General features: G+C 49.8%; 1 protein-coding gene across 2 annotated transcripts; it reads left to right on the forward strand.

The window, feature by feature from the left end:
• The first annotated feature begins 338 nt into the window (after positions 1 to 338).
• On the forward strand, positions 339 to 2,067 carry RPP25L (ribonuclease P/MRP subunit p25 like). 2 transcript variants are annotated; one of them, XM_053923133.1, is made up of 2 exons: positions 339 to 401; positions 1,252 to 2,067. In XM_053923133.1, exon 2 carries the CDS (start codon positions 1,288 to 1,290, stop codon positions 1,777 to 1,779), a length of 492 nt encoding a protein of 163 aa, XP_053779108.1. In that variant the 5' UTR covers positions 339 to 401; positions 1,252 to 1,287; the 3' UTR covers positions 1,780 to 2,067. The 2 variants fall into 2 exon arrangements, with proteins under 2 accessions (XP_053779108.1, XP_024415875.1); XM_024560107.4 differs by lacking the exon at positions 339 to 401 and adding an exon at positions 666 to 804.
• The last annotated feature ends 13,005 nt before the right edge of the window (positions 2,068 to 15,072 follow it).

Below are 15,072 nucleotides of genomic sequence, written 5' to 3' on the forward strand. Positions count from 1 at the left end.
AAGGTCCTCGCCCGCGCAGCAGCAGCCACTCCAAATGCAACCTCTTGTCCATGTCCAAAGTGAAACCCGCAGCTTCGCCTTTGCTATTGCAGTGTGCTCAACTAGTAATACCATCACTGCCATCTTTTAAGAGCCAAATCCTTCCCATCCTTCGGACGTGGGACTCCTCAGATGGCCGCTCCTCTCCTCCGCAGGGTTCTCTACTCCCCAGTAAGAGTGCCCCTCCTGGAGAGAGGCACAGAACAGACTAAGCGTGTTTTCATTTCCTAGTCTCAGATCTTTCGCGGAGGCCCTGCAGCTACCACCCTAGGCCCCGCCCCCAGGCCCCGCCCCTGAGCCCGCCCCTCCCACCCGGCCCTGCGCGCCATCTTGGCTTCGGATAGAGCAAGCGCACCGTGGTGGTGAGAGTTAGAACCTAGTGGAGTTGCAGGGCGCCTGGCGAGGGGGGGGGCGGGTAGAAAGGTGGGGGGCAGGAGAAGACAACTCCTTGGCCGTGTGGGGAGGGGCACTGGGGGTAGCCCTTGGCTGTGCAGATGGCCGAGGCCCGCGCGCCCGACATCAGGAGTAGCCCCAGCAACCCCTGCGTCCAGCCTGTGCTTTTAGTTTCTCAAGTGACCTGGGTTGTGGAGGATGACCCTGGGAATCTGTCAGAGAGGGGTGCTCGACCCTGTCCTGGGGATTTCGGAGCGAGGGAGGAGCCAGCTCTGTCTTTGAGGAGCATTTTGATGAGGGCTCTTGTCTCTGCATGCACTGGGGAGCTTAGGGTGTAGAGGCTTAGTTAGCCCTGTCCTCTGGAAGCACGAGGTGAGGGAGCCTTGTCCCTGTCACTGGTATGCCTGGGGGGAGGACCCCTCAGTCTTACTCTCAGGGAGTCTGGGGTGAGGGCCCAGACCCTGTCCCAAGGAGCCCAAGATGAGGGCGGTGTGGTCCCAGTCCTAGGGAGCTTGGGATGCCCCCCTGTGAGGGGGCTTGGACCTATCTTAAAGGGCCCAGGGTTTGGGGAATTTGGTTCTGTCTCCGTCTTGGGCAGAGGGAGGATTATGGCCCTGTCCAGGGTAATGGGGATTTATGGGTTACAGACCTTCCCAAAGTGAGGCAGGCATAATTCCTGTCCTGAGAAGCTGGGAGTGAGGGGTTAAGGTCTTGTTCTTGGTAAACCTGGCCTTAGGAGCAGGGCTTTGTCCTGGAGAGCCAGAGTGGGGGGATGGCCTGGGACACATTGCTGAGCATTCTTCTGACATTTCCCTGCAGTGGGCAGCAAGATTCCCGGACCCAACAGCTAGCAGGATGGAGCACTACCGGAAGGCTGGTTCTGTGGAACTCCCAGCCCCTTCCCCAATGCCTCAGCTACCTCCTGATACCCTGGAGATGCGGGTCCGAGATGGCAGCAAAATCCGCAACTTGCTGGGGCTGGCGCTGGGTCGGCTGGAGGGTGGCAGCGCAAGACATGTGGTGTTCTCAGGTTCTGGCCGGGCTGCAGGGAAGGCTGTCAGCTGTGCTGAGATTGTCAAACGGCGGGTACCAGGCCTGCACCAGCTTACCAAGCTGCGCTTCCTGCAGACAGAGGACAGCTGGGTACCAACCTCACCCGACACAGGCCTAGATCCCCTCACAGTGCGCCGACATGTGCCTGCAGTGTGGGTACTGCTCAGCCGGGACCCCCTGGACCCCAATGAGTGTGGTTACCAGCCCCCAGGGGCACCCCCTGGCCTGGGCCCCACACCTAGCTCCAGCTATGGCCCCCGACCCCGAAGAAGGGCCCGAGACACCCGGTCCTGAAAACCTGCTGAGCAAGTTGTTATCCAGGCCTGAATGTCGAGGATCGCTGTACCTTCTCTGAGAAGCCTCTATTACTGCTCAACATCACCAACAAGACTTGAATCCACAGAAGTAGGCCTCCTTGTTCTGATTCCCCTTCCCTCTGGCGTATGGAAAGGGATCTCAGCCTGGGTTCTGGATTGCTTGAGAAGGGCTTACTCTGCCTTCTATCTACAGTGCCTCTGATCTGCCTTCTGACAGAGGTCCAGGGAGTGGGTTAGGAAATAAAGGTTCTGCTGCTTTATCTGATGAGCCTCTCTCTGCTTGGCCTTCTGTGTGGAGGTGGGATTAAGAGGGTAGGAGCCTCTGTCCTTGTCCCCCAGAAGCTCACAGGCTGCAGACAGGAAGAATAGGCTCAGGCTAGTGCTGGGAGGATCTAGAATCGTTAATAAGCCTCAAGCCGTAACCTGACTAGATCTAGACCTTTGGGTGGTCTGCCGTGTGCTTTGGACGGGTTTAGGGACTCTGCCAGGTTAGACATTTTTTTGTCTTTGGCGTGTACTATAGTGTTTATGATACAGTCTCAGACACCAGACTGTCTGGATTTGAATCTTGGTTCTGCCTCTAGCTTATTAGCAAGTCACTGCTTTGTGCCTTAGTGATCTCATCCATAAAACAGGATATAGTGCTTACCTCATAAGGTTTTTATGAGGATTGAAGGTAGAAATACAGACATAAGTCTTAGATCCCAGCTGGGTATATAGTGCTGTATACATACTAATTGCCTAATTATTAATGACTTCAGCTTACAAACATGCTTTTTCTTATCTTAAAAACATTCCTCAGCCCTGGCTGGTGTGGCTCAGTGGGTCGGCCTGGAAACCTTAAGGTTGCTGGCTCAATTCCTGGTTGGGGCAACATGTCTGGGTTGTGGGCCTGGTTCCTGGTTGGGGCATATCTGTTTCTCTCACATATCACATCAGTGTTTCCCAAAATAAGTAAATCTTTAAACAAAGAAAATACCTCAATCCCACATCTCCTTTCCAGGTCTCGTCCTTGCTTGGTGCTCCTTTTCTGTCACCTTGGCCTTAGTCTCTTAGACTCATTGCCATCAGGTCAGGGTCATAAGGAGAGAGGTAAAGATTGCAATGACAGCCAGGAAGCTGCAGGTACCAGAGCAGGACTGTAGGCAGTGGTAGACTGAAGGGTCGAGCCAATTGAGGCTCCCACTGGATTTGTCTTCAATTATAGTTTATGTTCAATACACTCTTTTAGGTGTACAGCGTAGTGGTTGGACATTTATATATAACTTACGAAGTGGTTCCCCTGGTAAGTCTTCCCACTGGATTTTGAGGTCTTCTTCGATGTGCCTAGTAGCCTGGTGTCTAGTCACCAGGAAAGCACAAAATTAGGGCTCTTCTAAGCTCACGTTGTAGCAGGGTGGGCTAAGCAATTTGAGTGTTGAAGTGATATTTGGTGAGTGTGGGCAGGAGTGGTTGAGATGTTGGGGAAGATGGAGTTGGGGCACTTTAGGCCTCAATAAGGTCTTAGAGCAGGGATGAGGGGGCCACAGGGCCAGCAGGCTGTGATCAAAACTTTGAACACTGCATCATCCTTTGCTTTCAAAAGTAGGTTGCCCAGAGTGATGTAGAAGACCCTGAGGGAGAGGCAAGTAATGGAGATTCAGGGGATATTAGGAAAGACAAGAAGCTCAGCAGCTGCCCAGCCATGTCTTTGAAATGCAGAGGGTCATGGAGCATCCAGTATACCCCTAGAGGCTGTGGCGGTGACTCGGGTGTCTTGCTACCAGCAACTGCCTGACTTCTCCCCATTCTCTTCGTGGCTAATTCAGGGTTTTCCTTCCCTCCCAGTTTCTGCATGTCACCTTTTCTCTGAGCATCTCCACTGGTGTGTCTTCTACCATCAACAGCTCTTTGAGTGTCTTTGGTCCCCGGAGCTTTGGGACCAGGCTACATGCAGACAATTGCCCTTTGCTCCAGCTCCCATCCTGATCCAGCCTATTGTGGCTAGGGTGGAATGATCATGTGTCATAAGCATGGTGCCCTGTGCTGAAGGAATGGTTCAGTCAGGTGGCATCACAAGCTCTGGGCATCCTAGGAAGGGCTCCCAAATGGGCAGCTTGTCATTAGCACCATCTGGGATCTCCAGGATGACAGGGATAGTGTGGAGAGAAACTGAGCTGGGGTCAAAATCCCTTGGGAAGAACAGAGTCTGTAGATCAGAAAATCAGGAAATGAACCGCAGGCTGAGGGTGGGATAACATGTGATTCCTGGGCCCTTTCCCTCCTTGGCCTCTAGAAGGCCCAAGTAGGGCCTACAAGAAGAAATGCAGGGAGGGAGCAGAGTTAGATGAGGCCTTCAGAGATTGGAAAGCCTGACCAAACTTAGGGGGGGAGCATAAGAGTTGTGTATAATTTCTGATTCAGTTTTTTTACTTCCTACTTTATTCTTAAGCCACTCCAGTATGGCTTTTGCCTTCAGTTATTTGCTAGAAAAGGTTATGCCATTTTTAAACAGCTCTTTCAAGAAGTTGGATTGTGAATTGGTGGAGAGAGGTACTAAAGAGCGGGAGAGGAATGTAGACTACAGATAGATAGATTTATGTATTTATGTATTTATTTAGAGTTGGCAGAGACTTGAACATGTTTGTAGGCTGTTGGAGGAAGCCAATAGAAAAAGAGATGAAAGATGCAGGGGATTGTGGGTAACTAATAGAATGAAACTCCTGAATGGGTGAAAGGGAATGAGACTCAAAAGTCTGGAGGTAGGGACCTCCTGAACGAAAGAGGAGAGATGATTTCTTATAACGGGAGGAAAGGAGTTAAGAATGGATATGAATGCAGATAGTGTGGAGGTGAAGGTAGGACATGAGTGATTTAATAATTCAGAAAGCTTCTATCTCTAGAAGCAGGAGTCCAGCTCTGCTGCTGAGAGTGCCCCGTGCTGGTGGGAAGGAAGGGAGACAGTTGCAATTGGGAGCGATAACTAGGGAGTTATAGGAGGATGGCTGTGCAGGGCTAAAAGCCCTGTTGAGGCTGGTGACCATGAAAATGTAGTGTCACGCTGACCAATTTGGCTCAGTTGGTTGGGCCTTGTTCCATAAAGCCAAAGGTCACTGATTCAATTCCTGGTCAGGGTAAATGCCTGGGTTACAGTTTCAGTCCTCTGGTCAGGGTGTGTATGAAGGCAACCGATCGATGTTTCTCTCCCTCTCTTTCTCCCTCCCTGCCCCTCGCTCTAAAACATAAGTAAACAAAACCTTGAAAAAGAAAATGTAGTGTCGTCAGTCTGGGTGTAGGAGCTCTAGGAACATTGCAGGACAGGGGAGGACTCAGAGAAAGCATTGCTGCATTCTTCCAGACTGAGGTTAAGACAGGCAGGAATGATGAAAGAACAGTGAGGAGACTAGCAAGAGAGTGTATGTAGTAAAGGACCAAGGGACCCAAATTCCATCTGAAAAGAAGTGATGGTAGAAAGGGGCAGGAGTCAGTGGCCTGGAGGCCCCCATGAAAATGTCTGGAGTGAGATGGAATAGTTGGAAGAACTAGGAGAGAGCATTGTAGCTGTATTAGTTTCTAAGCTGCTGTAAACCAAGTACCATGAACTGGATGGCTGAGAACAACAGGAATTCACTGCCTCACAGTTTTGGAGGCTAGAAGTCTTGAAATCAAGGTGTCAGCAGGGCCATTTTCTCCTGAAATCTTTAGGGGAATCCTTCCTTGATTCATCCTAGCTTCTGGTTTACCAGCAGTCATTGGCCTTCTTGGCTTTTAGAATCATTCACTACTCTAGCCCTGACAGGTGTGCCTCAGTAGGTTGGGTGTCATCCCATAAACCAAAGGGTCACCAGTTTGATTCCCGGTCAGGCTACATACAGGCCTGGGCTGTGGGCCAGGTCCCCAGTTGGGGGCCTGGCAAGAGGCAGCCAATGTTTTTCTCCCTCCCTTCCCCTCTCTCTAAAAATAAATAAATAAAATCTTTTTTAAAAAAGAATCACTACTCCAGTCATCCATCTTTACATCATCTTCCATTTATGTATGTCTGATCCAATGCCCAAATTTCTCCTTTTTATAAGGATACAAATCATATTGGATTAGGGCCCACCCTAATGATTTCATTTTAACTTGATTACCTCTATAAAGATCCTATTACAAATAAAGTCACATTTTTGGCGGGTGAAGATTTTATTTATTTATTTTTAGAGAGACGGAGAGAAACATTGAATGATTGTCTCTCACATGCCTCCAACTGGGGTCCTAACATGCAACCCAGGCATGTGCTCTGACTGGGAATTGAACCAGCAACCTTTAGGGTTGCAAGCCAGTACTCAATCCACTGAGCCACACCAGCCAGGGCTAAAGTCACATCTTGAAGTACTAGAGGTTAGGTTTATGGCCATACCACCCCGAACATATCTGATCTCGTCTGAAGTACTAGGGGTTAGGACTTGAATGGATCTTTTTGGGAGGGATACAATTCAACCCATAATAATAGCTAAAGGATGAGATGGAAGTGTCAGTGTCTTTAGGAGTTCTAGGAGCTGACAGGACTTGGTTGTGAGAGTGGATAGCTGGGTGGCCTAGAGGAAAAGTCACTGAAGATGAGGTTGAGGAAATAAGGGGCCAGGGAGGGTGGTAGTGTGTGGGTTAGGGGCATGGGGGAGCATCCAGGTGGGTGATGGAATCATCCAGGATGGAATGTGCTGAGCATTTTTATTACTTGCCTTAAAGCTGGCATGCATAATGAGGACTTAAGAACACAATATAACTGGAGGAGTTACATAATTCCCATATCCAAGCAGGCATTGAGTTCTGCTAGTTTTGCTTCCTTAGGTCTCTCTCCATTCCCACCAGTTCTGTTGGTTTGTGCCCTTAATCTTGCAAAAGTCTCATTACTGGCCTTCTGTGCTCTCCTCCAAATCAAGCCACTGGCTGTTCCCTTTGTTTAGAATGCTCTTCTGCCAGATACCATGGCTGTCTACCTCCCTCCTTCAAGTCCTTGCTCAATGTCACCTCAGCGAGGACTATTCTGACCACTTTGTTTAAAATTGCAATCAAGCACTTTTGATCTTCCTTATACTGTCTCTCCCCTTTTTTTGTTTGCCTTTTAAATATAATTTACTACTTTATGGGTGCATGGAGGGGGGTGGGGGGAATGGAGACAAATGTGCTTGAACAACAATTAAATAAATAAATAAAAATATAATTTTTAGTGTTTTTGTTTATTGTCTGTCTTCTCCTGATGAAAATGTAAGCTCCAAATGGATAGGAATCTTTGTTTTGTTCACTGATGTAACCTAAGGCTCTTGAACATAGTAGGTGCTTGCTACATATTGAATGAATGAGTGAATGAATGAATGAATGAATGCATACTGAGCCTCCAAGTGTGTGGACACACCCAGACCTATCATTCTGCACCCTTAGTTTCCCCATGCCCAGATTAGAGGACAAGATCCAAATTCACTCACTGGATGGCCTTAAAGGACGGCCTCTTGGTCACTTCCATGGCTCAGCCCATCTTCGATCTGGTCCCCATGGACCCTGAGTTCTGGCCACACTAATGTCTCACTCTTCCCACAGGCCATGAGATTTTTCTGCCTCTGAGCCTTTGCTTTTGCCATTCTGTCTGCTTGGAACTCATCAAGAATGTTCAAAGGATACCAGTGCTGGGATTTGAGTACTCCTCAGTACTACCTCCCCACTCCCCTCTATTTGTCTGGACCACCAACCAACGTGGAGCTCAGGGATCAAGCCTGGTTCCTAGGGCATCTCCAGCTCCCACTTTGGTGCTCGCACTGGGAAGGTGATTCTGGCTGCGCTTCTGAGTGTGACCACTAGGTGGAAGCATTCGCAAAGGGATAGCCCGTCCCTTCCCTTTGCTGTGTCTCCAGAGGTCCCCAGGAGCCTCAAAACAGGAGCCTCAAGTCTAGGCTTGAAATTTGGCCTTCCGTGGGCTCAGTGACCTCTTGGTTATTAAAAAAAAAAACCCAAAACACTTAATGATCATCCACGATATAACAAATATTGTCACTGGGCTTGGAACCTCCAGCCCCATGAAGACTATAACCACATGTATAGATAATTTCACTATTGGTATGATGAGCTCAGAGATTAGGGAAGTTCATTAGACTTCAGGAGTTCAGAACCCCTTGTCCATTGTTTAGGGACAGGAAAAGCTTCAAAGAAGAGGAGGTGATGCTTATGTAGAATCTTGAAAAAGAAGTGGAAAGGACATTCTGGATAAAGTATAGGCATGAACTAAGACATAGAGGTGAGAGGAACATAGAAATGATCACTGGAGCTTAAAGTTCAAGACAGAAGTATGAGGAATGAGGCTCAGAGGTGAGTGTGGGCCTGATTGGAAGGGCCTAAGTGCCTGACTAGGAAGCTTGGACTTTTTCTTTAGGGTAATAGAAAGCCACCGAAGGCTTGAAGAAGGAAGTGACATGGAATATAAGATTAGTATTAGATAGCTCTGGCTGCTACAGTGTGGAAGGTGGGTTGAGGGCACAGGACAGAAGAGCAGTGAGGAGGCTGCCATAGGGATCCAGGGGGAGATGGTGAAGCCAAAATTATGGCGGGATTGGGCCCTGGAGAAGCCCCTCCCAGACCATAAGAGATTTCAAGGCCCGGCACTTTGGAAGGGTTCTTGGCCCTAGCACCCTCTCCCCCACCATTTGAGCCCCCTCAGTCCTTCTGTTCCTGAGGCTCCTTTTGGCTCTATTCCAGCTGTAATTATTCTGGCTAGAAGCAAGGTCTGTCAGCTTCCATATGGAGGCCACAGTGTCCTAGGTTCCTCTCTCTAGATCTGTCAGCCTTGAGCTCAGCCTATATCTGTGACCCTTTCATGCACTCCCTTCTTTGACAGAAACACCGGACAGAAGTGTGACTTAGGAGCTTCCTTCACCAGGGAGCCAGAGGCCAGGGTGAGCACTGGTCACTCCTTGCACCAGAGTTCATGTGTACACATGTGTGAGTACGTGTGTGTATGCATGTGTGTGTACCATTGGCAGAACTGATGCTGAGGGAAGGGCATCCATGGCAGGCAGAAGGGCATTACCTGAGGAAAGAAAGGTCTGGAGGTAAGAAAGTACAAGGCATTGTTTGGGGAATAGGTGGCAATGTTGTTAGCAGGGTTTAACAGGGACAGAGCCTGTGAGGTGGGACCTGGAGCCATGACCTTGTACTGCAAGCAGGGGGCACCACAATCAGGTTTTGAGCAGGGATTGGGAGAGTCACCTTCACCACAGCCTCATGAATATGCACAGACCTGTTGAATTATGCAGAAAGGATGTAAATGTATATGCAAATTTGGTGCTGCCTTCCCTGTTGCTATGGAAACCAGAGAATAGGGGGGGTGGGGGGGGCAAACCCTGGGGATACCAGGCTGGAGCGGCTGGAGAAAAGGAGATTCTCCTCTGTTGTCCGCTTTTCCCTTTCCTGTGTTTTGATCTCTTTCTTTGCCTCTCTGTCTTTGTTTCCCTTTGCCTTGCTCTCTCTTGCGGTCTCTGGCTCTCTCTCTCTGTCTTCTTTATCTCTACATCTCTCTCCTGTTTCTTTTTTGTCTCTCAATCTCTGAGTTTCTCCGTCTGTGTCTGTATATCATTGACTCCATGTCACTGTTGTCCTGTAACTCTGAGACACTGTTTCTCTCTGACTTCATGTGTCTCCTTATCTCTGTCTGCGTCTTTAATTCCATGGCTTTCCCTCTCTCTATGTCTCTGACTCATATCTTTCTTTCTCTGTATCTCTATTTTTGTGCCTGACTCTGTCTCTGATTGTGTCTATTTCTTGATCTCCCTCCCAGGTTCTCTCGCCTCTTTTTTGCTCTGATTCTGTCTCTCTGAACCTTTTATCCCAGTGCTTGTCTCTGTCTGATGGGAAGGACAAGCAGCTGCATATCTGTCCTTGCTCCACCCTGGCCCAGCTGCCCCCATGGTCAAGGATTCCTAGGTACTCTCCCCACACAAAATCCTGTTTTGCATCTGGCCCCTATCACAGTGTTGTCACAGGACCCCTGTGACAGGCCTGGGTGGCTATCAGGACACTAGGGCTCCTGTCCCAGCCTCTGCCCACTGCAACTCTGCCCAGTGTTTCTCACTTTCTGGATCTGTAGCCCCAGCCCTCTCTCCTTAAAGCTGGGGAGCACCTTGAGGCAATGATGTGTCGGGAATAGGGACCTGAGGGGTGAGTCTTAGTGGTTCACACATCTGGCCCTTTGCTGACGGGAGGGGTCTGGCTGGGGCCCAGGTTTGAGGGTGTCTGGGGCTAGTCGAGACCAGTCCTGGCCCCCAGAAAAGACTCCTTGTTGAGCCACAGAGTCAAACAGGAGCGTTTCCACAGTTTGTCTACGCTCCTGCCTGCTACAGTCAGCCACCCAAGTCCCTGTTTGGGGTCCTTTGTTTGCCCTGCCTTCATTTGCTTTACAGTTCTAGAGTACCTCTTCTACACCATTCTCTGCCCTCACAGATCCACAGTGACATAGAAATGACATCTGGACTTTCTGTGTGTTTCCCCCTCCTCCACAAAAAGGGGCTCTTTGGTCCAGGTGAAGAACATAAGATTCTTTAACCCCATAGTTCCCTATCCCTGACAGCCTCAGTTTAGGGATATAAAGCATATGCGGCTGCCAAAGTCATGGATCAAAGTTAAGAGAGATCGAGACAGAGGTAGAGACAAGAGAAGCTGGCTCTGTGGAGGCAGCATGTCTCCGTAGAGGGTTTGGGATGAGGTAGGGGAAGCTCAGAGCAGGACTTGGGGTAAGGGTGGGCCCAGAGTATTTCCAGGCACGTAAGCAAACTTATGTGGAGGTGGAGGGGCTTCCCCTTTTGGTCCTGGACTCTGGGCAGGTTGCCTTACCTCCAGGCAGGCATTAGACATGGGGGTCTGGCTTGGGTTCAGGTGTGGGGGTGGTTAGCAAAGTCAGGGCAAGTCCCCCTTTCTCCAAGAGGCTGCCAGGCTGAACCCCCAGCTTTCCTTCCCCACCACAAAGGACACAGATACAATCGCTCTTCCTTTCTACTGTGATTCAGCTGTGTTCAGGCCCAGGCGTGATCTTGCTTCCAGGAATTCCATGTTTGGATTAAAAACCTCCCCAGACATCCCACCCCACCCCACTCAGGCCAATTGTGCCAACAGGGGTTGGAGCAAGGTCAAACTGGGCTTTTGGGGTGTGGGGGTTCGGGCAGACCCACGCTCAGGGAGAAAACGGATCAGGAGAAATAGAGAGACGAAGACTGAGAGGGGGGATAATGTAGGTAGAGAAGATGGGAAGAAAGATTGACGGAGAGAAGAAACATAGAGACATCAGTGGTGAGACAGCCAAAACCTGCGGATGAAGAGGCCTTCAGTACCCACCAGGCTGGTGCTAGATACTAGGCTGGATTATCTCGTTTAACTGAGTCTTTGCAAGAGTCTTAGGAAACAGGCACTGTTATGATCCCGTTTTACTCCTGAGGCACAGAGACTTTAAATCACTTGCCTGAGGCCACAAAATCAGTAATTGGAGTTAGGTATTTGAACCCTTTGGTCTCACTGAAGAGCCAGGGAGAGAGACAGACAAAGAGAGAGAAGTTGGGATGGATTCTCACACCGGCATTCATGGGGAATCCGGGAATCCTGGAATCATCATCAAGCAGCTATGCAGGGGGAGGGCCTTCCCATCAGGGGACAAACATGAGGCTTCCTGTCCTTTTTGTCAGAGACACAGAGGGAGAGAGAGAGAGATAGAAGGGGAACTCTATGCCACAGAATCCCTTTCTCCTTGCCACCCTGTTGTGCAACCTGTCCCTCCTGTGCCGGCACCTTGTTCTGGTGGGTCCCAGGCTTTGAGACTGATCCTTTCTTCCCACACATTGATTGAGCACTTGCTACCTGAGAGGCACTCCTGCCCTGCATCTCTTACCTCTCTCTTTCCTCATTCACTATTGAGTAATCCTCCTCATTGTCTAATTTCAACCCCCCTCTGGATAGGTTTTGCAATAAAGTCTTAAGATTAGAATTTGGGGACAGCTTCAATATGGGGGTGGTTAGCCTAATATACACTGAGGTCATCTGAGTGCAGAGAAGAGGTCCCTGAGGGCTGGCTTTGGGTTCCTTCTGGTTTAGAGGCCCTTCTAGTTGGTTTGGAGAGAAGGGTCTTTGGCCCAGCTGGTGGGGGCCTGGAGAGCTGAGCTGTCAGCAGCAGGGAGGACTTGGATGAGAAGAAAGCCAGGAGCTATCCTGGGGGAGCTGGGGAGTCCACATTATGGTTTCTAATGTCTTAGTCCTGGTTTCAATTACCCCCAGGGCTCCCAGGGTTTCTTGACCACTGCAGGCTTCCAAGCTAGAGGAAAGCTCAGGACCCTCCTGGGAAGGAGGGAAACCATGGGCTCAGGGGTAGAGGTTTGGGGGCAGGGCAGCTTTTTCATCCCCTTCTTCCCGTGCCTGGCTGAGAGAGGACCCCAGACCAAGCAGGGCTCTGGGGACAGCAGGGAGGCTGGGGAAGGGGGGCCTGCACTGTGCTCACACACACCTGGTGGAGAGTATACATCAGCCAGCTCCATAGCACCAGCTTGGTCCCACTGGCCCCACCCCACTCCTGGCCGCTAAAGCCCAGGGCTCTTTTTGGCCTTACTGAAACTGGAAAAGTCAACGTTAGTGCTGCCTGTCACTGCCAGAACCAATAAGGATTGAATCTTTATGAGTGCTTTATTCAGATGACAGCAATCTAAGACAACAGGTTATGTACCCTCAAAAACCATCTTAACATTTCATCTTAAGCTGACCTTTTTGAAAGGAGAAGAAAGGGTAGGAAAGGGGTTTGGAAAAAAAAAGTTTAATCAATAAGAGTTGTAGTCCAGAGGTGATTTCCTCATCCTTCTTCATGTATCAGTCAACAACTCAGATACCATCTTTATTGACTGCAAACCCTCTCCGGCACAAAGGTTGGATTGCGTGTTGACCTTCTGGAGTCATGTAGGTCATGTATTCCAGTTCCTGGAATAATGGCTTTCCACACGCGTCAATCACTTAAGCCTATCAACTATAACTACAGCTAAAATCTTTTAACTTGAATTCCCACATCATTGCCAGGCTTCTTTTTGGTCTTGTGACAGTCTTGACTCCTGGCTCTCCTTGTACCTCTCTGTCTTTGTATCATGGTTCCCAGGGTTTCAGTTGCAATCCCTTCCTCCCCTTCCTCTCATCACATCCTCTCCCTGCTCCCTGATCTTGTCATCTCCCAGCACCCTCACAGTGCCCAGGTCAGCCTATGACTTTGATGAATGCCCACACAACCGCCAATAGTACAGAGGGCACCGAGGGCACTGGGAGCTGTGGGACAGGGACAGCACCCTTCCAGCCAACCAGCCAGCCCTGTCTCAGCGCCTCTGTTCTCCCCATCCTTGTCCCTACTGGCCTCATCACACAGACCCTTCACCTGGATATGTCAAGCCCCAATTCTCTCTCCAGCTCAGTGAGTGGCTCCATCATCTCCCAGCCACTCACGCCAAAAACCCGGGAGTCACCTATGCTTTTGTACACAATGTTCCCTCTATGCCTGGCACACAGTAGGTGCTAATAAATGTCTGTGAAACTGAATTTAATTCTCATTTGTCTCTTGATCTACTCTTTTGCTACTGTTCCCCTGGGCCTGGGTATCTGTGGCATTGTCTTCAAATCTCTAATTTTTCTCTGTCTTCTGAAACACAACAGTTGAGTTTTGGGGGTGGGGGCACAGATTGAGAGTCTCTTTTCTTCCCTCTCTCCTGCCCCACTAGGGTGCAGGCTGGCTGGGAGTGGAGCTGTGGGAGATGAAGGGAGGGAGCCAATTTTGGGGCCACATGGCCATCAGTCCATCAGTCCTGTTTGGAAATCAGGCCTTGTTATCAGGGAGACAGCTCTACAGCAACAGGGGTCAAGGTCAGGCTCTGGGCTGGCACTGAAAGGGGACAATCCTTTGGAGACCTACGCTTCCTTCATGAAGAATGGGAGGTGAGGGAGATCAGGGTCATTAGGGTGGGAAGGGAGGAAAAGAAGGTGGGAGAGACAGAGGGACGGAGGGAGGGGCTTCGTGCTTCTGAGCAGGGAATTAGTTTAATGCAAAATTTTGCAACACAAAATGAAAAACTACATCTGTGATTTTGCACGTCCATGCCCCTGTTCCTACCTTCAAACATGTATATCCACCTACCAGGGGTGTCTAACCTTTTGGCGTCACTGTGCCACCTGGAAGAAGAAGAGGTGTCTTGGACCTCACATTAAATACATTGCAACACATAATGACAAAAAAAATCTCTTAACGTTTTAAGTAAATTTACGATTTTGTGTTGGGCCGCATTCACAGCCATCCTGGGCTGCAAGTTGGACACCTCTGCTAACCCTTAGTTTCCCTGTCCTCTCTCATGCCTCTCCCCCTCTGGATTCTCTACCCCTTCCCTGACTATTTGCTTCTCTTTCCAAACTTAACTCACACCCCAGGATCAGCCAGGGGGAGGGTTCTTGGGAGAGCAACCACTGAACTAAGTGTCCAAGGGGTCTGTTCCCTGTGTAAAGAGTGACAGGGGGGTTCCTTCAGGGGTCATGGGAGCAAATGGAGAAGATGAATGCGAGTGCCTCTCCCAAAACCCTGCCCTCTGTCTTCAGCCCCATGGCCCTGCCCCAGGTCAGGCTGGACGTGTCTTTCCTATGGGTCACAGCAAACACCTCCTCCCTGGCAGCCCCAATTCCAGACTTAGCTTTTCTACCTGGCAGCCTCAGTGATCTCTCTAAAACAAAAATCAGGTTCTGTTCTTCGCCTACTTTATGCCTTACTAGACCTGTGTGACCTTGGCACCAAAGGTACTTCAGGATGTGGTCTCTGAGCCACTCAACCTGCCTTCTGGGTCTCTGTTTAATCCCTTCCAGGACACCAAACCCTCTTTCCCATCCCTTGAGGCTGTGAACCATTCAGACGAGCTTCCTCCCTTATGCCCTGGGCCTTTACTCCCCCAGGTCAATGTTGTCCTGCTTGCTTGCTTGTATCATTCATTCATTCATTCATTCAACCCTATTTCAGTGGTTAGGAGCACCTGCTCTATGGCACACCCCATTCAAGGTTCCTGAAGATGGAGTCCACAGGTCTGCCCTGACGGAGCTCACAGGTGCCACACAAGTAATTAAGTGAGACACTTAACTACTGTAAGGAAAAAGTACGGCACTGTGGGAGAGGACAAAGGGCCTTCATCTATGTTTCTCTTAGATGATATTTAGGCTGTCACCTCTTGCCCGAGGGAGCTATGAAGCCAGACAGTGCACTCTCACTCGGAGGAATTAG

Source organism: Desmodus rotundus, chromosome 1 (genome assembly GCF_022682495.2).
Source record: "Desmodus rotundus isolate HL8 chromosome 1, HLdesRot8A.1, whole genome shotgun sequence".
In the NCBI taxonomy this organism is placed as follows: Eukaryota; Metazoa; Chordata; class Mammalia; order Chiroptera; family Phyllostomidae; genus Desmodus; species Desmodus rotundus.

What these genes read in the sequence shown, in the direction of transcription:
- RPP25L (XM_053923133.1), top strand. Translation starts at nt 1,288, where the DNA reads ATGGAGCACTACCGGAAGGCTGGTTCTGTGGAACTCCCAGCCCCTTCC.